General features: G+C 44.3%; 1 protein-coding gene across 1 annotated transcript in view; it reads left to right on the top strand.

Moving 5' to 3' along the window:
- The window catches only part of GALNT10 (polypeptide N-acetylgalactosaminyltransferase 10), a 225,346-nt gene that overhangs the window by 101,426 nt on the left and 96,532 nt on the right, over positions 1–27,388 (top strand). The window contains exon 4 of the mRNA XM_047092171.1: positions 21,589–21,755. Coding sequence (XP_046948127.1) covers positions 21,589–21,755 — 167 coding nt within the window. The remainder of the gene's footprint in view (positions 1–21,588; positions 21,756–27,388) is intronic.

Below are 27,388 nucleotides of genomic sequence, written 5' to 3'. Positions count from 1 at the left end.
TAATAGGGCCCCAAATATGAATGTACACACAGACACACAAAAACTGCTATTTAGGGGCCAAGACAGAGTAACAGGACCCTCTCCTGCCTGAAATAACAACAACTAAAGACAAACCGTGTGAAGCAATGGTTTGTAAGACATTGGACATCAGTCAGTGACAGTCCGTAAATCTTAAGAGGTGGCAAACAAATGAGGTGAGCCCTACAGGTACCCCAACTTTTGTCTCAAGAGAGTTTCCAGGCCATGGTATGGGGAGGGGAACCCAAGTGGAGCCCAGAGGACTTCCTGAGTTGAGGAGAAGTCCAAGGAGACCAAAGAGGCCAGAGTTCACAGGCCCTTAATGAGGAATATTAATACTAATCAAAACCAACCCAGGGGCATCTGGGTGGCTCAGTCAGTTAAGCGTCCAACTCTTGGTTTTGGCTCAGGTCATGATCTCAGTTTGTGGGTTCGAGCCCCATGTGGGCCTCCATGCTGATGGTGTGGAGCCTGCTTGGGATTCTCTCTCTCTCTCTCTCTCTCTCTCTCTCTCTGCCCCTCTCCCAAGTGTGCTGCCTCTGTCTCTTTCGAAATAAAATAAATAAACTTAAAAAAAAAAAGCCCAGAATTAACACAGATTTTAGAATTAGCAGAGGACACTAAAACATTTATTATTACTATATTCCATATGTTTCAAAAATTAAATAGACACATGGACAATTTAAAAAGACCCAAACTGAGCTTTTAGAAATGAAACCAACAAAGTCTGCAATGAAAAATAGTGTATGGGATGAATGGCAGACTAGATATTGCGGGGGGGGGGGGGGAGGAGTAAAACTGAAGAGTAGGAAAATAAACTACTCAAAATACAGAGGAAGAATTTTTCAAAATAAAAAGGACATTGATGAACTGTGGGACAACATTAAGCAATCAAATGTCCATGTAATTGGAGTCTATGAAAGGGAAGAGAAAAATAATGGCCAAAATTTTTCCAAGTTGAGTGACAGCTATAAAACCACAAATCCAAGAAGCACAATGAAACCCAATCTTAAGAAACAGGAGTAAAATGACACCACTGTATATCATCATCAAATTGCTACAAACCAGTGATGAAGACAAAGTTTTAGACTAGACAGAGAAATAAAACTGAAAGGACCAAAGACAAAAATGACAGAATTCTCAGTGGAAACGATAGAGGCAAGAGCATGGTGTAACAACATCTTTAAGGTATGAAAAGCAAAAACTCTACCAACCTAGAATTCTACACCCAGTGAGGGTATCTTTCAAAAATAAAGGCAAAATAGTGACTTGTCAGACACTGAAAGAATTTATTACAGCAGTTATGTACTATAAGGAATGTTAAAAGAAGTCCTTTAGGGGAAAAAAATATGGTAACAGGTGGAAATAGGGATCTTCATTTACAAAGAATGAAGATCACTGGGAATAGTAACTATGTGGGTAGATATACACTATTTCTTATTGTTTAAATCTTTTTACAAAGGTATCTGACAGAGTAACCAAAAATAATAGTAACATATTGTTGGGTTTTAAACCTATGTAAAGTTATACATGTATGCCAGCATAAAGGTCAGAGAGGAGAAGTGCTAATATACTACTATAAGATTTTCATACTACTTGTGATGTGACATAGTATCATTTGAAGGTATACTGTTAAAATGTATCCTATAAATCTTGAAGCAAGCAGTAAAAAGCAAAGCAAAGAGTTATAGCGAATAAGCCAACAAGGGAGGTAAAATTGAATAATGGAAAATATTGAGTTAACCTAAAAGAAGGCAGAAAAAGAGAGAAAAGGGAACCGAGGTCAGAAAGGACAAATAGAAAGCAAATACCAAGATGATGGGCTTTAACCTAACCATATCGATAATCACATTAAATGTAAATGCACTAATTGTTTCAGTTATAAGGCAGAACTCTCTGCCTCTTACCCAATTAGATAAAAAAAAAACAAGATTCTACTCCATGCTGCCTGCAAGAAACACACTTTAAATATTTTTTTTTTCAACGTTTATTTATTTTTGGGACAGAGAGAGACAGAGCATGAACGGGGGAGGGGCAGAGAGAGAGGGAGACACAGAATCGGAAACAGGCTCCAGGCTCTGAGCCATCAGCCCAGAGCCCGACGTGGGGCTCGAACTCACGGACCGCGAGATCGTGACGTGGCTGAAGTCGGACGCTTAACCGACTGCGCCACCCAGGCGCCCCAAGAAACACACTTTAAATATAAAGGTACAAATGACAGTAAAAAGATAGGGGAAATCTACCATGCTAACACTAATCAAAAGGAAGCTTTGGTGGCTGTATTAATGTCAGTTTAAGTAGAATTCAAAACAAAGAATATCAGGGATAAAGAAGGTAGTTTAATAATTTAATAAAGGGATCCTTCATTAAGAGAACATACCAACCGGGCACTGGGGTGTCTCAGCCAGTGAAGTGTCTGACTTTGGCTCAGGTCATGATCTCTCAGTTCCTGGACTCGAGCCCCACGTCAGCTCTGTGCTGACAGCTCAGAGCCTGGAGCCTGCTTCAGATTCTGTCTCCCTTTTCTCTGCCCCTCCCCCACTTGCTCTCATGCATGCTCACGCACTCTCTTTCTCTCTCTCTCTCTCAAAAATAAATAAACATTTTAAAAAAAGGAGTGAGAGAGAATATAGCAACCCTAAATATTTATGTACCTCATAAGAGAGCTTCAAAATACATGAAGCAAAAACTCATGGAACTGCAAAGAGAGGTAGACATAGCCACAATTAGGAGATTTAACACTTTTCTCTCAAAAATTGGTAGAGCAAGTAGAACCAGCAAGGATATAGTAGACTTTAACAGCGTCATCAACCCCGTGACCCAGTTAACATTTATAGAACATTCTACCCAATAACAGCAGAGTGTACATGCTTTTCAAGTACATGCAGAGCATTTACCAAGATTGATCATATTCTGGGTTGGAAAACAAGTCTCCATAAATTTAAAAGGATTCAAGTGATACAAAGTATGTTTTCTGACCACAGTGGAATTAAATTTAGAAACCAATAACAGGACAGTCTCTGTTTCCAAATGTTTGGAAACTATAACTCACATATGAATAACAGATGGGTCAAAGAAGAAATCAAAAGGAAAATTAGAAAACGTTTTGAACTGGGGCGCCTAGGTGGCTCAGTCCGTTGGGCATCCGACTTCAAATTCAGGTCGTGATCTCACGGTTCGTGAGTTGGAACCCCGCGTCGGGCTCTGTGCTGATAGCTCAGAGCCTGGAGCCTGCTTTGTATTCTGTCTCCCTCTTTCTCTGCCCCTCCTCCACTCATGCTCTGTCTCTTTCTCAAAAATAAATAAACATTAAAAAAAATGTTTTGAACTGAATGGTAATGAAAACAACATATCAGAATTTGTGGGATGTCACTAAAGCAGTACTTACAGGGAAATTTGTAGCATTAAATGCTTATATTAGAAAAGAAAAATGGTGTCAAATTGACAACACCAGCTTCTACTTTAAGAAACCAGAAAAATAAGAACAAGTTAATCCAAAATAAACAGAAGAAAGGAAATTTTAAAAAGATCAAAGCAGAGATCAATGAAGTAGAAAAGAGAAAAACAATAGGAAAAAATCAATGAAACCAAAAGCTGACACTTTGAGGTGGTCAATTAAATGGATTAACTTCTAACCAGACTGATGAGAAAGAGAAGACACAAATTACCAATATCAGGAATGAGGTGATGTAACTATAGATTCTATAATGATTAGGAGAATATTAAAGGAATATTCTGAACAACTTTATGCCTGTGAATTCAGCAACTTAGTTGAAATGATAAATTCCTTGGCAGTTTACTCAAAAAGGAAATAATTAACCAAAATAGTCCTATATATATTAAAGAAATTGACATTATAGTTAAGAACCTCCCTACAAAGAAAACTTTAAGCCCAGATGGGTTCATTGGTGAATTCCACGAAGTAGAATTTAAGAAATAATACAAACAACTCTTCTACACCAACTCTTCCAAAAAATTAAAGAGAGTGGAGTACTTTCCAACTCATTGTGAACTCAGCATTACCCTGATACTAAAACAAGGCGAAGATATTGTGAGAAAATTACATTATCGACCACCGTCCCTCATGAACAGATTGGACAGGTGCTGTTATTGTTATCGTTGTCATTACTCACCTTTTTTTCAGATCAGCAAATAGAAGAATCAAAATGGGGGAGGGAAAGGGATCTGGGGCAAAAGTCACACAGGTACACCCTGAGTTCTAACTAGAGTTTAGTTGGAAATGGATTTGTTGTCGTGGTTTGCTAACCATTGCAGTATCCAAAATGCCCAGAAAAAGAGGTAGGGAATCAGGAAGAGGGAAAGCCCTGAGGGGGAAATGGCCCCATGGGCCCAGGAGAGCTGGCAATGCTGAGGTCCTATTCAAGGACAACCACCTCCCCCCCTTGATAGTGTGGCCTTGCTGATGCTGAGGGTTTGAGAACCAGGAAAGCCTGATGTTTATTGGTACTCCTAGAATCTTCTCAAATGGTGATGTAAACCTGAGCAAGAAAGGCCAGGGATGTAACCTGCCACGTCATGGATGTACCCAGAGCTAATTAAATCAGGAACCTAATCTAAAGTCACTGGGCTTCTTTCCCACTCCTCCACCCCGAGTCTGTAGCCCACCTAAAATACAGCTAGCCCCTACTCATTTATACTAAAACGGTCAAGTGTCAGTCCCTGCCTTAAGGAAATCTCAAGCCTGTTAGTCACTGTTAACTGTCTCTGTGAGTCATTCATTCATTCATTCATTCATTCAGCAAATATTTATCATGTGCCTACCATGTGTGCTTATTGTATAGGCTAGTCCCTGGGGAAACCGCAATGAACAAAATAGCCAAAATTTCCTTTTTTCCTGGTGTTTACATTCTACTGGGTGGAAGAGGTCATAAATAAATGCATTATTTTTTCAGATGGTGATAAATGATATAAGAAACATAAACAGAGTGAGGGGTAGAGAAAGTAATAGGAATGGAATGGATTTTTATTTCCCTGCTAGTGGGAGGCCTCTCTAATGAGATGACATATGAACAGAGATATGAAGAAGTGTGAGGTCTATCTAGCAGGGCAGTTAACTGGGGGAAGAGTCCTGCAGGCAGAAGAAACAATAAGTGCAAAGGCCCCTGGGCCATCATGCTTGCCTTATGGAGCCCAGTGAGCCAGGAGGAAAGTGATGAGAAGCAAGCCTGGAGAGATGTCAGGGCCACGGTGGGACTTTGGCTTTGACCAAAGGGAGTAAAACGGGAAACTCTGGAGAGTTTTGAGCACTGAGCAACATAGTCTGATTTTCATTTTCAAAGGATCACTTCAGTTGCTATGTTAAGAATAGACTGTAGGCAGCCAAGAGTGGAGCAGGGAAGCCAGTTAGGAGTTTATTACAGCCAGGCGGGCAGAGAAGAGGGACAATGACTCAGGCCACCGTGGCAGAGAAGGAGCAGAGAAGCAGTGGCCACGTTCTAGAAACATTTTGAAGGTGGAGATGATGGGATTTACTTATAGACAATATGGATATGGAAAAAAAAAAAAAAAACGAGAGAGAGAAGAGACTGAGACAATGCGAGGTTTTTGGCCAGAGCAACTGTGAAGATGGAGTTGCCATTTACAGGAACAAAGGCTTGGAGGAGAGCAGATTCGGGGAAAATCAAGATTTTTATTTCAGCCAAGTTTAAGACATTCTTAAACATCCAAGTGACGAGGTCAAGTAGGCAGTTTAATAAACGGTGCCATTTATGTTGTGAAAAATGGGAATGGTGACGGGATCCTTTTTGAGTTGCTGTGTTTTTATTGTGGTTTTAATTAACTTGCTTTCCTTGAATAGCAAGAAGTGCTTGAGGCGTAATGGATAGTAAATCTAAAAATGATCCGAGATCGGCTGTGGTCTTGCGGTGTGGTGTGTGGGATGACGGAGTTTGTGCGCACGTTCGGGTCACGGCAGGAGCCGTGCCCACCCCCGCCCACTGTCGGCAATGGGAATGACTGGCTGGAGTCTGCACCCACCCCTCTCCCACCCGCCACGGTGCGGAGAGGTTTGTCAGACCCTCTGTAGAACAGTGACAGGCTTGGAAGACATATTTAGTAAGTATTAGCAGTTTTTACCCTTTTTATCATGATTTGTGTGCTGGAGTGAGCTTGCTTGGCACTTCTATAATGGAGTACTTCAGTATAAGATGAGCACCCCCGAGATGCTCAGGCCGGGAGGGGTGAAGCCTCCCTAGTTTGGCAGCTGTTAGCAGGGCGGTTGTGTAGGTAGGGGCAGGAGGGCGGAGAGAAGGGCTGTCGCCTGAGTGATTTGTGAGCTGGGAAAGGAAAAAGTCCAGATTTCCTTGGGAGCATCACTGATTTTTCAGGAGGCTCAAATCAGTTCTCCTCTGAAATTAAACGACTCTCTTCTGAACAGACAACAGTGATTGACCCATCGGACCTAATACCGGAATTTAAAGGTCCTCATGAGCCTTACAATAAAATGGCAGCCAACAAAATCTCTCCAATTGACTTCTTTCCTGTAATTTTAAAAGCGGATTTCAGTGAATTCAGCCCTTGGGTTGAAATTACGGAGATACATGGCTTGTAAGCAAAAATGGCTGTGTGTCAAAACGGGCGTATATATCCCCTACAATTTATGCTAGGCAAAAGCCACTTGACATCCCCATGAGCCGATGTGTGGTTTGTGTTCTTTTATCATTTCTGCAGACAAATGCATTTTCTAAGTGTTCTAGAAATGGATGCTGTGTTCTCCATGAGTAATAACAGTGTCTCCCATTTATCAAGTGCTTGTGTGCCAAGCATGGGGCTGAGCACTTTACCAGCCAGCCTCGATTTACTTCTTCCCACTTTGAGGTTTTGTGTGATCATATTTTTTTTCCTTTAGGTTTCAACATTGTCTTCTCATTTACAAAAACACTGTTACAGCTCTTTGTAACTCCAGCCTCTCTGAAATTGTTTGTATCTAACGGGGATCACTAGCTCCATTTTCCAGACGCACAAACTGAACCTCAGCTGAGCTCAGCCAGTAGAAAGCAGAGAAGACTCAAACCTGGATCCAAGCACATGCTCTTTCTGCTGCTTCACACACAGCAGACTGAGACCTATTCCTCACAGAGAAGGAGGGAGACAGTTTTTAAATTCGAATCCTTTGTGCGTCAAGGTTCTTGGGCCAGGCATAGCGAGCAGGATTGGCTAGATAAATATAAATAGACACAAGCAGAAGACTACTCAGGTTGCATTTCACTCACCGTGCTGAAGGTAATACATGTTTGTCTGGGAGCAGACAAATAACACTCAGTAAAAGTGGTTACAGAGATGAGTTTGATTTCGAAGTGGTGTTGGCCTTGAAAGGGTTTAAGGAAAAGGAGAAAGATGACTGTAAGATAAGGGTGATTATCTGTTCTCTCCCTTCATTAAGGTGGCATGCCGGGCAGCGTGGTGGTGAGACAAGTGGAGCAGGTCATTGGGGAGCCATGTTGCATAGATAAGGACATCGTTCACCCCTGACTGTAAACCTCGGGGGTGGGGGGGAATAAATCAATAGTCCCCCCCCCCCCAATCACCCACCTCCAATCCTAAATCTGCCCAGGTAGTGAAAGTTAACAGTTTAGCCCTCTTATAGTTTTTTTTTTTTCTTTGTTTATGGAACATATATAGACATATGAAGGGGTTTGTTTTTGGTTTTGTTTTGTTTTTACAAAAATCTGGTGGTACTATACATATTTTATTCTACAAGTAGCTTTTTAAAATAAGTTTATTTATTTTTAGAGAGAGAGAGAGTGAGGTAGAGAGAGAACGAGCGGGAAAGGGACAGAGAGAGAGGGACAGAGCATCCCAAGCAGGCTCTGCACTGTCAGCCCAGAGCCCGATGTGGGGCTCGAACTCACAAACCATGAGATCATGACCTGAGCTCTAGTCAAGAGTCAGATGCTTAACCCATTGAGCCACCCAGGCACTCCTCTACAAGTAGCATTTTTTACTTATTATATTGCAGTCATGTTTCCAAGACATTTCTTTTTTTTTCTTTTTTTTCTTTTTTTTTTTTAAATTTACATCCGGTCTATTTAGTATATAGTGCGACAATGATTTTGGGAGTAGATTCCTTAATGTCCCTTACCCATTTAGCCCATCCCCCCTCCTACAACCCCCTCAGTAACCCTCTGTTTGTTCTCCATATTTAAGATTTCTAAGACATTTCTAACAGCTGTGTAATATTTCACAAGAACTTAACCTACTCAGCGCTTGCTCTGTCGATGGGCATACCAATGGTTTTCAGTTCTCTGTTCCTGGACACAGAGTGGCAGCAACCTCCTTGAACACATGTCTTTACAATTTTGTTTTTTCTTTTTTCCTCTTTGATGAATCAAGAATCTTGATAATTAAAGCCCATTTCCTCTTAACGATGTTTGCCTGGCAATTGGCATTTAACTGAGATCTGAAGTGTGGTCCTTCTGGTGGTTATTTCATGCCGATCGTTCCGGGCACCTTGACATGCCATGTTGATTAGCCAGAGTTCCTCCTTCCTGCTGTCAGCCTGTGTTTAAAGCTTGAGCACATGGAATACCTTGCATGTTACATCTGTGGGAGGACCACCTTTTATCATGTGGGACAGCCATGTGAAGAAACTGTTGGATTTCACTGTGTGCTTTAAAAAATTTTTTTGTGTTGTTTTTACAACTGTGTTAAAACTAGATACGGTCTAAACCAAGGGCTTTCCGAAACGTGAGTTCAGAAGGGAAAGAAAAGAGAGCACAAACCAAGATCCCTTAAGTACTGCTTGTATCTGAAGTCTGGTGTGGGTTAGGGGGTGGAACAGTGGTGACGAACGGATGGCGCATAATTAATCATAACAAGCCTTTGTGATCCTCTGTGCTGTCCACTGAGAAGAGGGAAGAGCCGGTAGATGCTTCTGGCGTTTAGCAAGGCCTGCCCTGAATGGAAAGGGACCTTCGTCAAGATGTCAGCCTTGGCACATGTTGTCACACTAATCTTCTGGCTCCTCTGATTCCAGCCAGGCTGTTGAAGAGAAAGCCAGCACCTGACCCATCCCCCAGAGAGGTGTACAGAAGGGCTGTGTCATGAGACACAGCTGAAGGGATGTGTCATGAGAGGCCCCAGATCTGCATCTGGAGGGAGGATAGGGGGGCAGGAGCTTTTCACACTCTGCCCACTAAAACCCAGTTTCTTCCTTTTGTTCCAGAGCCTGGAGCTATTTATAACTTCTTCTTAACTTCTTGGTAGCTCCAGAGCCCATTGGACATAGTCTTGCTGAGAATGTTTTATTATAAGGGACTATCCTTTATGCAAAACAGAGAGGGAAGGACAGCAGAATACTGAAACCATTTGCTGGAAAATGACCTACACTGTGGCCTCTTGATGATGGAAACTCCCATTTATGAGCCAGATGCTGTATCCACCTAAGATATCTCTTTCCTTCCTTGTGACAGCCTCAGGAGGACGGAATCATATCCCCATTTCACCCAAGTGGAAACTGAGACTTAGGGAGGCTGTGACTTCCCCAAGGTGACCCAGTGCTAAATGTGGGACTTGGATCCAGATCTCTAGCCCACCCCACTTCCCTCCCCACACCTGCAGTTGCCACTTGGGGCAGTACTCTTTCTCAAGGCCCGCTCTTTGAGATATGGGTATGTCATCTCACTCTGTGACTCTAGGAAGGTATCTCCCCATTCTGGGCCTCCGTTTCCTCATCTGTAAAATAAGGAATGCAAACAAGGTGACCTTCGGGCCCTTCCAGCCTTCCTAATTCAGTGATTCTCATTGGCTTTCCACGTGGAAGCTACGCATGTGGCCTGCAAACAGTAGTGGGCCTTCTTCCTCAACCCAAAGAGATCCTGGCTTCTGCCACCCCCAAGACACACAAACCCAACTCCCCAAGGCCCATCTGGTCAGTGGAAAGCTTGAAATTATCATCTGTTTGGTGGAGGAGGGCGTGTTGATTCAGTTCCCATGAGAAAGTGCTAAATTGTGCACCCATTTCTAGAAGAAGGTTGTTTATCTAAGAGTACAAACACTGGGAGCTTTCAAACAACAGAGTCACTCCACAAGGATTTTTTCAAGTGATCATTCCCTTAAAACACACACAGACACGCGCACACACCACCACCACCACCACCACCACCACCACCACCACCACTCACCCTTCTATTTACTGAAGAACAATTTGCTATAGTGTAGAGAGCACAGTGGTGGTGGAACACCATGAGCTTCAGGTGACTGCTTATGATGCCATCGTGGCTCAGTCGGCATGATGTCGATAGAGCATCGCTGATCACATGAAACAATACGGTGTGCCCCAACAGCCTCACCTGTCCGTGACCTGGAAGTCCAGATTTCCATATTAGTGTTACTTCTAGAGTTTAGAAATCTTAATTCCTTAAGAACCCATTCTTTTCAAAATAATAAAGAGGAAATAAGAACACTTCACTCAGCTCAAGTACAACTTTTGGATGCTTGTTTTTGTTTTTCTTTCCCGAGAATGGACTTAGGAATAGGATGGACTCCTTGGCCGCAAAGTTACTTTAACCAATGGGCCAGTCCCCTGCAAGGAGGCAGAGGCATTAAAGGAAAAGGGGAATGTAGCCAGTTGGAATGTGGGAAAAGCCAGCAAGGCTCTTCAGGAGGGGGAGGTGGAACCATGGCATAGCCAGGGCTCCCAGTGTCTGAAATGGGAAGATCTTTCCACATCCAAACACTAGATTGTCTTATGACACCCTCACCCATAGACATTTCTGGATCCCATCATTAACAAGGCTTTAGCTCTTCTCTGTATGGTTCTGTGTCAGCTTTCTTCATTAACTCTTAGACTCCCATTCCATACATCAAGGTGTATCTCCAAGAAAGAGAAAGAGAATTTGGCCTGGTGCCCCCCATTTAGGCACATTTCTTGCTAGGCTGTTGACCACTGGCAAGTTGATGGATTGACTGCCCTTGGGCCAGGGCTCTGCTCCTGCCCCAGGCACCATGATGTCCAGGGAAGGTGTGGTCATGGGACCCACTCAGGACTCCTTTCTTAGCCTTCCTCAGGCATGGCCAAGGCAGGCACCATGATTGACCATCAGCACAGATGTTTCTTTTCAGACCAAGATGGCACTTGATGCACCCTTGTGTTTACAGAGCACCAAGATGTTCCTATCCTGTTCACTTCTCACCTCATACCAGTAAGTCCGTTTTTAAAAATGAGGAAACTGAGGCTTACAGAGGTCTGGTAACTTGCCCAAGGTTATGCAACTAATGGTTTGTCTTTTTGGCTCCACATCCATACAAACTACTTCTGGTAAATGTGAACAAACGTTGAACAGATATCAGCAAGCTTATTGAAAGCATCCACATTCCTACCAGTGGTAGTTTATATGCTGAAGTTCATCATAACCCTCAGAGACCCACATCTCTAGGCTGTGTGGTCCAGCCGCCCACAGACCCGCCAAGCCCACAGGCAGCACTTGGAACATGACGGCAGACATCAGCTCCTTGAAACTGTGTATGATTCAGATTTATTCTTTACATCCAGAGTTTCCAAAGGCTTTCTTTTTTGTGTTTTAACTAAAGAGCCAGCGTCGGATCCCATTCCAGCATCCACTGTGGTCTGGGATCTCCGTGCAACCTCTGTAAGCCTCACCTCCTTACTTGGAAAACAGAAGGGCTGGAGTAGGCCCTTCCAACTCCAGTTCAACCCAGCAACCATTAATGACCTGCTCTCTGTTGGCAAGGCGCAGAGCTGGATGTGAGGGTACACCACTCCTAATGCCCTCATGCTTTGTCTTTCTTGGCTGTTTTCGTTCTGCTCTCACCTCACAGCCACATGCAGGGAGGTAGGAAAAATTATCATAATTTATTACTGCTTATTTATTTGCCTCCCATTCAACACTATCCCTTTAGGGACAATCACTTGTTCCTCACTAGGGTAATCCCCAGGGCTTAGCAGAGTGTCTGTCACATAGCAGGGGCTCAGTAAACATTTCTTGAATCCATGCATGGTTGAGGGAGTGAGTAAATGAGAATGTTTTGAGCCATGAGTTGGCTACAGTGTGGGGTACCAAGAATAAGACTCATGTCTACAAGAGCAAAACTCTAATTAAGCCTTACTAAAGCCCTATGTCTTTCTCTGGAATATCCATCCCTGATTCCAAGAGAATTGAAATCAGGAGCATTCTCTTTGCTGTGACTTCTCTTCCACATTTACCCACCTCCAAGGACAGAGGTAACTACTTCCTCCATGTGGCTGTTTTTAATGTGCAGTCTCGCCTAGTTATAACATTCTCATGGTATTACTATCCCCATGTGATAGATAAGAAACTGAGGCTGAGTGAGTATAGAAAACTACCCTCTGCCAGCTGCAGAGTGGCAGAGTCAGGACTTGAACCCAGATCTGGACCACTTTTTCTCCCTTAGGCATGTACAACATCAGGTTTATTCAACTGACTTGTATTTCAGTTTGGTCTGTGGATGGTGTCCTGTGCGAGGAAATTAAATGTCTTTCATAATTCCCTTCAAAATGATTGGATTGGTCTATTCAAAGTTGACTTGGAGAGAAGATTTTTGAAATGCTTCCCTTTGATTTTGACTTCTTTTCTTTTATATTCTAGTGCTCCAGCATTAAGCCCTGAGGGTGCATCTTGAGAGCCAGTATATTAGATTTGTCTTTGTGCCCCAAGAGCTCAGAATCCTTTAGGGAGTATTAAATTGGGGGCTGCCCAGTCACAGATGGGCTCTGTTATCTCCCGGTGGTCCCAATGCCTCCCACCCTCTCCACAGCCCTCAGCCCAGGCCCTTTCTCCCAGTCAGTGATGAGCAGTGATGAATTCTGCAGCGGGAGACAGAAGCTGCCCCCTACAGATCAGACGTAACTCCTGGGGAACCATTTACGCCTCTGTCCTTCACAAACCATCGTTAAGTCCAAAACAGATTCATTTGACCGGAAGGGCCTAGAGTTAAAACAGCAAGGATTCTTTTAGTGATGAGTGACAGAGACCCATCTCAGACTTAAGAAAATGTATTGACTCACGTAACTAGAAAGACCAGGAGCAGAGCTTGGCTTCATCTCTAGCTGGATCCGAATCCCTAAATGATGCCAGTAGGAACCTCTCTCCAACTCTTGGCTCTGTTTTCCATTCTGTTGAATTCAGTTTAAGATAGGGAACACACATGGTGGCCCCAGGCAGACCAGATTTATATCCTCCCGTGTTCAGTTTCAGCAAAAAAGAGCCTCTCTCTCTCTCCTGGTTATCTCAGCAAAGATCTACTCTGATTTATAGGTGGCCTCTTCCTGAACTGTCACTGTGGTTGGGAAGATGCAGTGTTCTGATTGGCTAAGCCAGACTCCCTCGCCCAGCCTCAAGGCGAGGCAAGGACCTCCCCCTGAACCCTGTAGAGTTGAGAGGTGGAAGATTCCTCAAGGAAAATCAGGATGCTACTACCAAAGAAGGAGAAAGAATACAGAGCAGGCACCTAGGTCTTGCCCACTGCATCTATGCAGTTTCCTATTGGCATGAGGGGGACCTAAGGTCCAGCAAGAAGAGGGGGCTTGGATTGTTGCATGCAGAGCAGAAATTAGAAGCCAAGGCATCAGACTCCTACTCCGTCAATTTTTGTCTTTTATGTCTTCATTCTTCTTTTGGCTTGTATAATTAATATCGTTGCTACATTATCTGTGTAAAACTACTAATATGTGTAAAGGGCAGATGGGTTTAAATCAGGCTCTAGCCCTTACCGGCTGTTTGACCTTAGGCAAGTTACTTGGTTTCTCTGTGTCTGGTTTCCTCCTCTTTATAAGGGAGTAATGATAGTCTCTACCTTGAAAGAGCATTGTGACAATTAAATAAAATTACTTTCTGCATATAAAGTGCTTAGAACATTGCCTGGCATAATGGAAATCCTTAATAGATATTTTCTGTTATCATCATTATCATCTTCCACTTTATTTTTAACTGCTTATCAGTATTCCATAGTTTGAAGTATTCACCGTTTATTTAATCTTTCCCTCTAGATGGACTGTCACTTTGTTTCTCTTCTTTTCACGTTTCAGAGTGGGTCAGGGAGCACCCCAGGCCATGCCCCTTTGTCCTTCTGCTGTGCACGTGTAACTAAACTTTGCCCTGTTGGGTTGGGACCTCATCAGATTGTGAACCAGGTGGTGATGGACGTGCCTGTGCAAGGGATGGACTGTTTTTCACTTGATTTGATTAAAGGTCTGAAACTCCACAGTGCCCCTTTTATGGTGCCATTGGGGGCCAGAAATATTGAGGCAAGGGGCATCAAGATTGATGTGCTGGAAGTTACATGGTGTCACTGCTTTGACTCGCTACAAGGGCACTACTCTGCTCTTTTCTGCCCCTAGTGGGGCTCTTCCAAGAACCTCAGAGGCCACGCTGCACTGGGAGCCCACAGAGACTTGGACGCTATCAAATGGGTTTGCCATGTGCTGTGTCATAGGAACAAATACACGTTCAGAGAAGAGCGCAAAAGAAGACATTCCCTAAATGTTTAGCAGAGGCCAGCCCCAGGTGTTAGGGTGTTCCTGTGGTTACCAGTTGGTTGTTAGCCTTTCTGTGTTTTTTAGACTTTTATCCTTATCACTTTTGTCATCAAGAAAAACATTGTGGTATGTTTTTATTCAAGTATAATTAACATACAACATTACATTAGTTTCAGGTGTACAATATAATGATTTTAACGATTCTCTACATAACCCAGTGCTCATAAGTGTACTCTTAATCCCCTTTACCTATTTCACCCACCCCCCCACCCACCTCCTCCCTGGTAACCACCGATCTGTTCTCTGTAGTGAAAGAATCTATTCTTTTGTTTGTCTCTTTTTATCTTTGTTCATTTGTTTTGCTTCTTAAATTCCACACTGAGTGACGTCGTATGGTATCTGTCTTTCTTGAGTGCTTTCACTTAGCATCATACCCTCTCGCTCCATCCCTGTCATTGCAAATGGCAAGATTTAATTCTTTGTTATGGCTGAGTAATATTCCATTGTCTATTGATGGGCACTTGGACTGCTTCCACGTTTGGCTATTGTAAATAATGCTGCAGTAAACATAGGGGTGCATGTATCTTTTTGAATTAGATTTTGTTTTCTTTGGGGAAATAGTAGTGGAATTACTGGATCATATGGTATTTCTATTTTTAATTTTTTGAGGAACCTCCATACTATTTTCCAAGTGGCTGCATCAGTTTGCATTCCTACCAACAGTGCACAAGTGTTCCTTTTTCTCCACATCCTCACCAGCCCTTATTTCTTATGTTTTCTTTTAGCCATTCAGTAATCATCGGGGAAATGCAAATTAAAACCAAATGAGAAATCACGTGACACCTGTCACAACAGCTAAAAGAAGCATTATTTTATATACATACTATCTAAGGGCGTCTGGGTGGCTCAGTCGGTTAAGCGTCTACATCGGCTCAGGTCTCAATCTCACAGTTTATGAGTTCGAGCCCACTCTGGGCCCTGTGCTGACAGCTCAGAGCCTGGAGCCTGCTTCCGATTCTGTGTCTCCCTCTCTCTCTGCCCCTCCCCTGCTTGTGCTTTGTCTCTCTCTCTCTCTCTCTCTCTCTCTCTCTCCCTCTCTCTCTCTCTCTCTCTCTCTCAAAAATAAATAAACATTTAAAAAATTAAGTAAATAAATAAATGCTATCTAGAGATGAGTCCTGGATCCAAGTCACTTACCAGTCTGGGCCCTATTTTCCTTATGTGGAAAATGGGATCAGCACTTTGGTTCGTCTCCCTTCCTGGGGTTGGTACCCCAGATATGCTATATATCTAGCATATAGATTAGAGGAGAGGGAAGGAAGAGTGCTCTGTAAACCATCAGGCACATGCACTGGGGGGAGGCAGAGTTGTTATTGTGTGGTCATAGCCCAGCCCAGCCTCCTCGCACTGGGAGCAGTGCCCTAGTTTCCCTTCCCGAAGACCACATTCTCTGGCTGCTTTCTGAAGGAACTTGGCAAAGGGATGCTTCGTGTTTATCACGCACCAAAGAACGGGGCACACCCCATCACCCAGTGTTGAACCCTCAAGACACAACATGCAGACAGGTCTTAAAGAGGGCTGCTAAGACGGGGGTGTCACTGGAGACGGGGTGGCCTTCTCTTTGCTCCCCACCATCCCCAGGCCTCCTCTTGCTGCTGTGATCTGAGGCCTGATAAGAAGAGGAGAGAAGGGGCTCTTTGCATGAACTCCCAACAGGAAGGTGGCTGTTGGGCAGGTCTGTGGAACCAAGTGTCTTGCTGGATACTGGAGAGATTCATTCCAGCATGTCACACACTTGTTTATTTTTTTATTTTTTACCTATATATTTTTTTTATTAACTTGTTTTATTTTTTATTTTTTTAAACTTACATCCAAATTAGTTAGCATATAGTGCAACAATGATTTCAGGAGTAGATTCCTCAATGCCCCTTAACCCATTTAGCCCATCCCCCCTCCTACCACCCCTCCCATAACCCTCAGTTTGTTCTTCATATTTATGAGTCTCTTCTGTTTTGTCTCCCTCCCTGTTTTTATATTATTTTTGTTTCCCTTCCCTTATGTTCATCTGTTTTGTCTCTTAAAGTCCTCATATGAGTGAAGTCATATGATATTTGTCTTTCACTGACTAATTTCACTTAGCATCATACCCTCCAGTTCCATCCACGTAGTTGCAAATGACAAGATTTTTTGATTGCCGAGTAATACTCCATTGTATGTGTATATATATATATATATATATATATATATATATATATATATATCTCCCACATCTTCTTTATCCATTCATCCATCGATGGACATTTGGGCTCTTTCCATACTTTGGCTATTGTTGGTAGTGCTGCTATAAACATGGGGGTGCATGTGTCCCTTCGAAACAGCACACCTGTATCCCGTGGATAGATGGCTAGTAGTGCAATTGCTGGGTCGTAGGGTAGTTCCATTTTTAGTTTTTTGAGGAACCTCCATACTGTTTTCCAGAGTGGCTGCACCAGCTTGCATTCCCACACACAATTTTTTATTTAAACAAAGAGCCTCTACTAAGCTGGAACCAAACTAATGACTAGTGCCCATGGCAAAAGTCAAGTGTCATTGGGTGTTTATTTAGTCACTAAATGAGTGGATGGATAGAGGAGGGAGAAAAAGAGTAGCCCCCAGGCCCCCTAACAAAGGTACATGTTCCAGGCTATGATCTCAGCTGAGCCTTTCATTTGAGTTCTGAATATTCTTTAGTTCCATGATTAAATTAAATTAGAAATAAATTTAGTCAATCATAGCATTACCTACTGCCCTTAATATATGCTGGTGTTTGCGTGTCTACTGGCAGGCTGTGGGGCCCAGCCTGGGATTTGAGAGAGCCAGGACTCTCTACGGGGTAATAGCTCTATTGTGTTTCACCCCGTGGACTCCAGGCAACTTATTACCACCAATCGCCCCCAACCCTGCTTCAATCCAACAAGCCTCCTGTGAAATTGGATGGAAGGCAGGAACTTTTGTAGCAAACTAGATATCGCCTGTCTTTTCTTGGCCACAGAGGACCCAGCCGAGTTGAGGGAAAGGATTTTTAAGAAGAGGTGCTTTATTTGTGAAAGCCAACGAAATGAAGTTAGAGACTGCTCCCAGAGAAAGCTGGCTGACATAACCAAAGGGATTAGAGGTGGGGGAAGGGCCCGAGGGGAGCTGCGTGAGGCCTGGATAAAAACAACCCAGCCAGATGGAGGAGCAAGATGGCATGTGAAGGAAGTCCCGAGGTCCCAAGGGGAAAGAGACCGACTTGTCCAGCAGAACTGGACCGGCAGAATTAGGGGGGGTCCTATCCACACAGCTGGAACTGACCTCACTGCCAGACACCAGGGGTTCATTCCTACTCTCCCCCGCCCAGCTTCCCTTGGTGCCTCCAGCAAAGGCAGAATCTGAAACTAAGGGGACTGTGACCCTGACCCATTTTCCCCCTAACATTTCTTTCTGAAAATTATCAAACCTACAGAAAAGCTCTGAAAGACTTGCACATTGAGCGCTCATGTGCACCGTCTAGATTCTGCAGTTAGTATTCCTCTACTGACTTTATCATTTATCTGGCCATCCCTCTCTCCATCCATCAATCTATTTTCCTTTTTGAGATGTTTCAGAGTAAGTTACAGAGAGACCCAGGTGCCTTTGGACAGTTGATTACAGTGGCATAGGAAAGGAGACATTTTGTTGTTACGTTTCTTGCCCCAGTCGTCACATATTTTCTCCAAAAAACATCTTACCAACCTTGTGGAGCTCCCTCTTTTACTTCTGGGCTATCAACTTCAAAGGTCTCCAGGGGTCCTGGAGGCAATGCAAGGGACTGACGCAGCTCTGGTGTAAGGTTGTGGGGAGTAGCAGGAGCTGAGGGGGCCCTGGGAGCACCTGCCGCATAGAGAGGGGTGTCCACTGTCAACTCCAGCCCACTGCTGCCACATGAGACTCATGAGGATTTTTTGGGAGATCTTCTACATTTTAAGTGTTTCCAAATGATGTTTACAGACTGGGTATCAAAGATGACTCTTGTGTATGAGTTTTCTGTAGTTGTCATGGCAGATTACCATAAACGTAGGAGTTTAAACAACACAAAGTTATTCTTACAGTTCTGCAAGTCCGAAGTCCAACATAGGGCTCCTTGGGTGAAAATCAAGGTGGTGGCCAGGCTGCATTCCCTCCTGGGGGTTCTGGGGGAATCTTGCTTATCTGGGTTGTTGGCAGACTTTAGTTATGAAGAGTGAGACCCCGTTATCTTGCTGGCTATCAGCTGAGGAATGTTTCCACCTTCTAAAGGCTGCTCACCTTCCGTGGCTTATGAGCCCCTCCTTCAGTCTTCAAAGCCAGCAGTGGTGAATTGAGTCCTTCTCACAGTTCCGTTCTTTGCCCCATCCTTCTCATCTCTCCAACCCAACCAGAAAGGTTCTCTACCTTTAAGGACACTCGTGGTTACATTGGACCCCCTTGGGTAATCCAGGGTCCTCAAAGTCATCTCAAGGTTCTTAACCTTAACCACATCTGCAAAGTCCCTTTTGCCACATAAGGTAATATATTCATAGTAGACATTTCTCCAAAGAAGGTAAACAAATGGCCAAGTAAGTATATGAAAATATACTCAACACCATTAGTCATTAGGAAAATGCAAATCAAACCAAAATAAGATAACACTTCACACCCATGAGGATGGCTGTAATCAAAAAGATGGACAATAACAAAAGTGGAGAAATTGGAACCCTCGTAGGTTGCTGGTGGGAATGTAAAATGTTCTTGCCACTTTGGAAAACATTTTGGCAGTTCCTTGAAGAGTTCAACGTGGAGTTACCTTATGGCCCAGCAATTCTACTCCTTGGTATATACCCAAGAGACCTGAAAACATGTCTACACAAAAACTTGTACATGAGTGTTCATGCCAGTGTTATTCATATAGCCAAATATCAGTCAACTCAAATTTCAATCAGTTGATGAATACATAGATGAAATATGGTATATCCATGCAGTGAAATGTTATTCAGCCATAAAAAGAATGAAGTATCAATCCATGCTAAACATGGATGAACCTTGAAGACATGTTCAGTGAAAGAAGCCAGGCACAAAAGACCACATAATATATGATTCTATTTGCATAAAATATCCAGGATAGGAAAACCCATGGAACAGAAAACAAACTAGTGGTTACTAAGCCTGAGGGGAGGGGACAATGGTTAGTGACTGCTAATGAATATGAAGTTTATTTTGGGGGTGATAGAAATGTCCTGGACTTAGTGGTGATGGTTATACAACTTGGTGAAGTATGTTAAAAAGTACTGAATTAGACACTTCAAAAGGGTGAATTTTATGTTGAGTTTTATGGTATGTGAATTATATCTCAATTAAAAAGGAGATTCAATATATAAGATTAAGCTTAAGTAAAACTGCATAGTCTTGTATATTAAATATAAAACTTTAGCATGAACTCATGATGAATCTACTAAGATATATTTTTGACTCTGACCAGTGTAAAGGTGTAGAAACCATAACCAACCTAGTAGTTAATGAAGGCCCTTAGTGTCCGTATTGCAGGATCCAAATGGTGATATCAATGATAATCAGGAGCCAGGGTTCCTTGGCAGAATGACTGATCCAGGTGAGGGCAGAAAATGTACAAGTTAAGCCTGGAGCATCTTTTATAATCTTTTATCAGAAAGCAAGGAAGTTATCAGTACTCTGGGGTCATATCCAAAGGACTAGGAGCCAACTTGAGGAGACTCTCTTGGGCTAATGATGGTTTTATTTGCAGAAAGAATAATATTTGCAGTGAACTGAAACATATTATGTTAACATTTATGACCTCCTAATGAAAACAGATAATTGGCTGTCTTTGGAAGATGCTGGGGAGTCGAGTCATTCTAAAAACTGATAATCAAGAATGTATCATGTCTTTCATGTACTTGGGGGTAAACAAATTGTTGATGTGGTCATTTTTCTTCATTGTAGTATCCCTGCTAGAAAACCAAAAATGATAGAATAAGAGTATCACCATTTTAAAAACCTCCAGTGAAATGAAGGATTTAGACATTGGTCATTGGTGGCCACCAACATCACAAAAGGAAAGATAACTGGACAGTATGTTTTTCCTTTGGGATGCTCACACCACTAGGAAGAGGTTGCCAGAATATCCCATCAAAGTAGGTCACGTCTCTAGATCTAACCACCAAAGTACTGGAACCAAGGAAGAGTGGACAGAGGAACGTGTTCAGAGACACCACAGCAACCCAAGCAGCAAAATGCAGACTGTAGGAAATCCAGTAGGGCAAAGGACCTAGTTTCTTCAACAAGTACATTGTAAAGAAAAAAAGAGACTTAGAAGACACATCAGCTAAAGGCAGCATGTGGGCCTGGTCTTGATCCTGATTTAAGCAACTGTAAAAAGACGTAAGAAGAGCAGGGAAACTTGAGCACCAACTAGATATTTGATGACACTAAGGAACTGTGTTGATTCTTTGGGGGTGTTACAGTGATATTAAAGGCCCACAGGGCACGGCCTCCCACCCCAAGCTTACCATGTGCCTGATGGAGAGCAGAGGAGAAAATGTGCAAGCAGAGCCCAGGGAGGGAGAGCAGAGGGGACCGAGCCAGTGAAGCTGAGTCCCTTCTTCCAAACTCATGGATAAATGGTTTCTCCTCCACTGGTGAGGAATGTGCAAGGGGTAGGGAGAGAGGCCAGAGTTGGACTGAAGCTCTGTCTTCCACTGGGAATTCTGAGGATGGGTAGCCACCTTCCTGTGGCTGTTGAGGCTTAAACAAGTTAGCACATGGAGAGCGCCAGACCCCATGTTGCTCCCTCAGCGCTGGCTGGCTTTGGTTTGTAACTGCTCTCCTACAGAGTCAGGGGGCTCTTGCATACCTATACCTGTGTACTGTGTGTGCAGGAACTGGAGGCCAGGCTTCGGGATGCTAGGTGGAAGGAGGTTCTGAAGTGACTGAGGTATCCCTGGCTCTCACTCATTCCCTAAAGGCTGGAAAGGAGTGGGCTTTGCAGTTAGCCAATTGTTGAGTTCTGTTGGCAAAAGGAGAGCTGAACCTGACCTCTCCTTTTCCCCTGTGTCTCCCTCTAGCTGCAACAGCAAGCGCTACCTGGAGACACTCCCCAACACCAGCATCATCATCCCCTTCCACAACGAGGGCTGGTCCTCCCTCCTCCGCACCGTCCACAGCGTGCTGAACCGCTCGCCCCCGGAGCTGATCGCCGAGATCGTGCTGGTTGATGACTTCAGTGATCGAGGTAGGGCCCACCCTGCCCATCTTCCTGCCCCCCACGCTCCATCGAGTGACTGGCCAAAGGGGTGGCCGGTTTTCTTCAGCAGCAGCAGGAATGTCTGGGCCACCGTTCACTGATGCTTGCTCTGTGCCCGGCCATGACCGTGGCCCTGTATACAGTATCTCACAACAGAAGTAGGTTCTGTTTTTATCCTGTTTGTAATAATGTAGAAGTGTACTGGAGTGCAAATACCAGAAAACTTGATAAACTTAGGCACAAAAGGGGTTCATTCATTCATTAATTTCATAATAAGACCCAGAATTGGTACAGCTGCCTCAGACTGTCATCAAAGAACCAGACTTCTCTGTGCCTGCTTCCTCATCCTCATGGTCGCAGAATTGCTGCTATACCTCTGGAAAGTCTGCCTTTCAGACAAGAAGCAGCAGAAAGGGCAAAGAGAACAAAGCCTCATTTTTTTTTTTCCCCAAGATTTTGCCTTCTTATTCAGGAAAGTCTCCTCCCCCCCACCCCCCAGGGAAAGATTTTTGGTCATCCCTCTCTGCCGGGGTGGCTGGAAATATGAATGTTTTGATTTGGGGCCTCTTGAGTAGATGTAGGAAAGGAAGAAGTGCATTAGAGAAGGTGTTGAACGAGCCCATTTTGCAGAGGAGAAGACTGAGATACTTGCCTGCTCTGAGTGGGCTCACTGACGTGGTCTTTCCTGAGGGAAAGTAAGTAGGGTGTGATAAGGCAGTAAGGGTGATACTCACTCACTCTCGCCGTCTGTGTACCAGCCACAGCTGGGCCCTCTCTCATGGGGCGGGTCAAGTTCCGTCCTGCCTTGGTATCTACTCATGCTGTTCCCTCTGCCTGGACACCCTCTTCCCAGCCCTTCCCATGAGCGGCTACTCTCACACCCTCTTCAGTTAGGTGCCCCACCCCCACCACCATTCACTCTTCTCCATGCATAGTTGCACGGCTACTTGTTGACCTGTTTGTTGTCAGTCCTGCTCACTAGGTCACTAGATCATTTGCGGTCTAGAGCAGGTGATTCAGAACTGTTTGCAAATTAGTGAATGAATGAACCAGGAGGGAGGAAGGAAGGAAATGCATGGCAGCTACACCCCCACCACATAAAGCCACATTAGTAGCAGGGTCGTCTTCAGCCACGGAGACAGATGTGGCTGTGGAAGACACAGACGTTCCTTCTGTGACTGGTGCTAGCCTTGTGTCTTTGCGCTCCGCCTCGGGAACCTGTCACCTGTTTTCTGAAGCATCAGCTGTCCTGGGGGTAGACCCACAGCACTTGGCAGGCTCCCTCTCGAGGACATTAGTCTTCCAGAGGGAGAATAAACCAAACATCAGCTGGATTAGAAGCGAGCGTTTCTCCTTGAACAGCTAGAAAGAATTTTTTAAATTTTTTTTAATGTTTGTTTATTTTTGAGAGAGAGACAGACAGACAGAACGTGAGTGGGTGAGGGGCAGAGAGAGGGAGATGCAGAATCCGAAGCAGGCTCCAGGCTCTGAGCTGTCAGCACAGAGCCCGACACGGGGCTCGAACCCACAAACTGTGAGATCATGACCTGAGCGAAGTTGGGTGCTTAACTGACTGAGCCACCCAGGTGCCCCCGAATTTTAAGACCATCTAGGCTACTGGCTTTCACTGTGCGTCTCAGAGCACTAAGGGCACAGGGGTGCCTCGGGGAGCAGGTGCAGGTGGGGTGCAGATCCCTCTCTCGGCACGGTTTATATTGGGTTCCTGAAAAGGTGTTCACTAAGAGGAGCTGCACTGCTTAAAAATGCGTAATGACCACAGATACAACTGAGCCTGCTCATTTTACGGACGGGAAACCCGAGGCTGAGAGCAGTGGAGGGCTTACCTAGAGCACCCAGCTGGTGGTTGCAGACGGGACAACAGTCCCGTCTTGGGGCTCCCAGTGAGGCCTGTGCCTCCTCAGCTCAGCTGTTTATGAAAAACATCTGCAGAAGTGCATTTTATTCTTTTCTTTCCCCAAGGCCACTTCTCAATAAATTACTTTTCTAGCGTATTAAAGAGCAGAGTTGTTGCTAAAAAGAGCTCATTATCAAGCACATCCAGTCCTAGACTTACGATGGTTTGCACCTCTAATATCCCAGTTTCTTCAGTGTTGTACTTGGTGATAAAAATAACATGACACACCCACCCTCCAATAATAAAAGAATGTGACAGTCTTGAGAAAGAGGTAAATTTCGTAAGAATGACCTTTTCCAAGTGCATCTCTTTCTCCAGAGAGCAAAATTATGGATCCTGTGTGGTGCCGTTGCCAGACCCTAATACGATAGGGAAGAGAACAGATACTATCCCATTTCACAGATGAGAATGAGAACTAAGGCCCCTGAGTGTTGCCCCTTTGTCTCAGTGAATCAAGCGTGCACCCCAGAGAACTCTTACCTCAGGCCCCTCAGTCCTACACATTTGCTGTCAGATTTTGCAACCTGCATTTTTCAGAAAGGTAATCATCATTCGTGTTCTGAGAAGAAATTCTTAAGGCAGCTTTGGAAGAAAACTTACTCAGCAGTGATTGTTTTAAAAATGAGATTTGGGAGAAGCAATTTCAGAACTATGGAGAGGCCTGTCCAAAGTACGGCAAATGTGGGCCATCACGAAAGACAGATTTCTCTGGGCCACGTGAGCAGAAGCAGTTCTCAGCGTTGAAATTCATAGATGCTAACAACGGGCGAGATTGGTGCTGCCCAGCAGAAGGCATCTTCCTCTGAAATGAGTCTCCTCCAGGATCCTCAGGGCAACTAATTGTAATTCAGCTAAGGGTTGAGACCTCGGGTTGGAGGCAAAATTGGAGCAGATGAATGCTTGAAATGAGAACCAGAGCTCTGTGCAGGCAGCACCGGGGACAAGACTGGAGGCTGGTGCTGGCCTCACAATAATCCCGGCCTTGCCTACAGATAGAGCACTGCAGTTTTCCAGGGGTGTCCAAAAGCTCTTCAAATGTGTGAGCTTTGCTTGAGGATTAAGAGGACACAGAGATGCTTTTGCATGAGTGGGAGAGAAAGACAAGGGCGGAGGGGGGCAGACCTGCCTCCAGACGGCACTGCCCGGATGGCAGATTTTTTATTAGGAGACACGAGAGAGGCCTTTTTGTTCATTTGTATTTTTCTGTTCCTTTTCTCCTTTTCCTGCCCACTTTCAAATAGTATTGGTTTTGCAGAAAAATAGGATATGCAGTAATGGAAAGGGTTATTGTCCTTGGATGAATGATGGGCTACCTGGGATGATGAGGTACAGAAATGAAAGGCGTTGGTATGATCTCATTGACAGTATTTTCCTCAACTCTACTCCCTATCAGTAAACGAACAAACAAACACATGGAGAAGGAAGTCTTTGTTTGTTTGTTTGTTTTCTTTGTTTTGAGAGAGAAAGGGAGAGGGCTGTGCACCAGTTGGGGAGGGGCAGAGAAAGAGGGAGAGAGAGAGAATCCCAAGAAGGCTCCACGCTGTCAGCACAGAGCCCGACCCAGGGCTCCCATCTGACTATTGAGAGATCACAGCCCGAGCTGATGCTTAACCAACTGAGCCACCCAGGCGCCCCCTTAGAAGGAATTCTTCAGCAGGTGTTTGTAGAGCTATTGATGGGTCCCTGGCAGTGAGTGGTGCTGGGGGGATTACAGACACTGCTGGACCCACTGGCTCACACAGTAGAGACCCTCACCAGTGAAGCCAGAGTCAGGTCCTCTTTCCCATGATGGATTTATAAATTCTGACATGCACTCTTATACCAGCCCAGTCATGGGAGCACATCAGGGAATCCATTCTGCCCTGCCCTGGTCTGCATTTCAACATACTGCTCTTGACCCTGCCCCTAAGCATCCGCATCTGTTCCTCTCTCAGCCTTCATTTGCTTCCAGGACCCCACCGCCGTTGGGGTGGCTATTCCCCACCTCCACTGTATCGCTTCAGTTCTTTCGCCATGAGTTTTGTACTGCTTATTTTGTTTTTCCCTTTACTTGTCCTGATTTAATTCATCTTCGTATATTCAACGACACTCATGAATCGACTGTTGCTGATGCTGTGCTAGATGCTAGGGATACAGCAGGGCTGACACAGTCTTCTCCACAAAGACTCACATCTAGATGGGCAGACAGACGAGGTAAGAGACGATTGTAAGACCATGGAGTGTGTGACCCTTGGTGGAGAGCCAGGTACTGTGGAGCACAGAGAAGATCAGGAAAGACTTCCAGAGAAAATTCTAGCTAAACTCCATCCTAAGAGATCAGTAGATACTACTTCCTGGGGTATGGGGTGAAGAGTATTTGAGGCTGAGAGGACAGCATGAGCCCAGGCTAGGAGTGAAGGAGAAAATATGCAAAGTCCAGAAAGAGCCGTCTGTAACCTCATCACCTGCAGGCAATTACTATTAACATTTAGGCTTTTTCCCCCCACCCTCGGGTTTTTAATAGACTTTACCTTTTAGATCAATTTTAGGTTCACTGCAGAGTGAAGCTGAAAGTAGAGGGTTCCCATATACCCCTCCACCCTCACCACACATGTAGCTAGCCCCTGGCCCCCATCAATGCCCTGCACCTGCATCAGAGTCACATTTGTGACAATTGATGGACCTACGTTGACACATCACCCCAAGTATATAGTGGTATACTGGGGTTCACTCTTGGCGTTGTACATTCTGTGGGACAAATGTATGATGGACGTATATCCACCATTAGAGGGTCCTACTGAATAGTTTCACTACCTTAAAACTCCTCTGTGCTGTGCCTGTTCCTCCTGCCCTCCCCCTAACCCCTGGCAGCCACCGACCTGTTTGCTGTCTCCATGGTTTTGCCTTTTCCAGAATGTCTAATATAACTGGAATCATACTCCAGGCAGCCTTTTCAGATTGGCTCCTTTCACACAGTAATATGCACTTAAGGTGTCTCCATGGCTTTTTATGGCTTATAGCTTGTTTCCTTTTGGTGCAGACTAATATTCCACTATCAGGATATATCACCGTTTAATTATCTACTCCTCAACTGAAGGACATCTTGGTTGCTTGCAAGTTTAGGCAGTTATGAGTAAACCGTTTTAAACATCCATGTACAGGTTTTGGGGTGGACATGTTTTTAGCTCACTTAGGTAAATACCAAGGAACACAATTGCTGGACTCCCATGGGAAGAGTATGTTTACTTGTGTAAGAAGCTGCCAGACTCTCCCAAAGTGACTGTACCGTTCTGCATTCCCGCCAGCTGTGAACGGGGGCTGCTCTTGTTCCACAGCCTCGCCAGCGTTTGGTCTTGTCAGTGTTCTGGATTTTTGCCATTCTCATAGGTGTGTAGGAGGGTCTCGTTTTAATTTGCATTTCCCTATGACGTGCTGTTGAGCATCTGTCCACATGCCTGTGTGCCATTTGTAGATTTTTTTTTTTTTTTTTTTTTGGTTTCCAGTGTCTCTTCATCTCCATTTTCTTTCTCATACCCTCCCAATCCCCTTTTAGTTCCACTCCAGCTGAGGTAACATGTTAATAGTCTGGTGTGTGTTATTCTACACCATTCTGCATAATAATACTAACATGTAATGGCATGTAATAACAAGAGCTAGTACTTAATGAGCACCTATTTTGTGCTAAGTGAATTCCCTCATTCATTACCATAACACTCTCGTGGGTTCT

This window comes from Lynx rufus, unplaced genomic scaffold, assembly GCF_022079265.1.
Source record: "Lynx rufus isolate CCGP_SWC_20201006 ecotype Redwood Valley unplaced genomic scaffold, mLynRuf1.p SCAF_1, whole genome shotgun sequence".
Taxonomy (NCBI): domain Eukaryota; kingdom Metazoa; phylum Chordata; class Mammalia; order Carnivora; family Felidae; genus Lynx; species Lynx rufus.
Note: the sequence above shows the minus strand (reverse complement) of the source record. Positions and strands in the feature narration are given on the sequence as shown.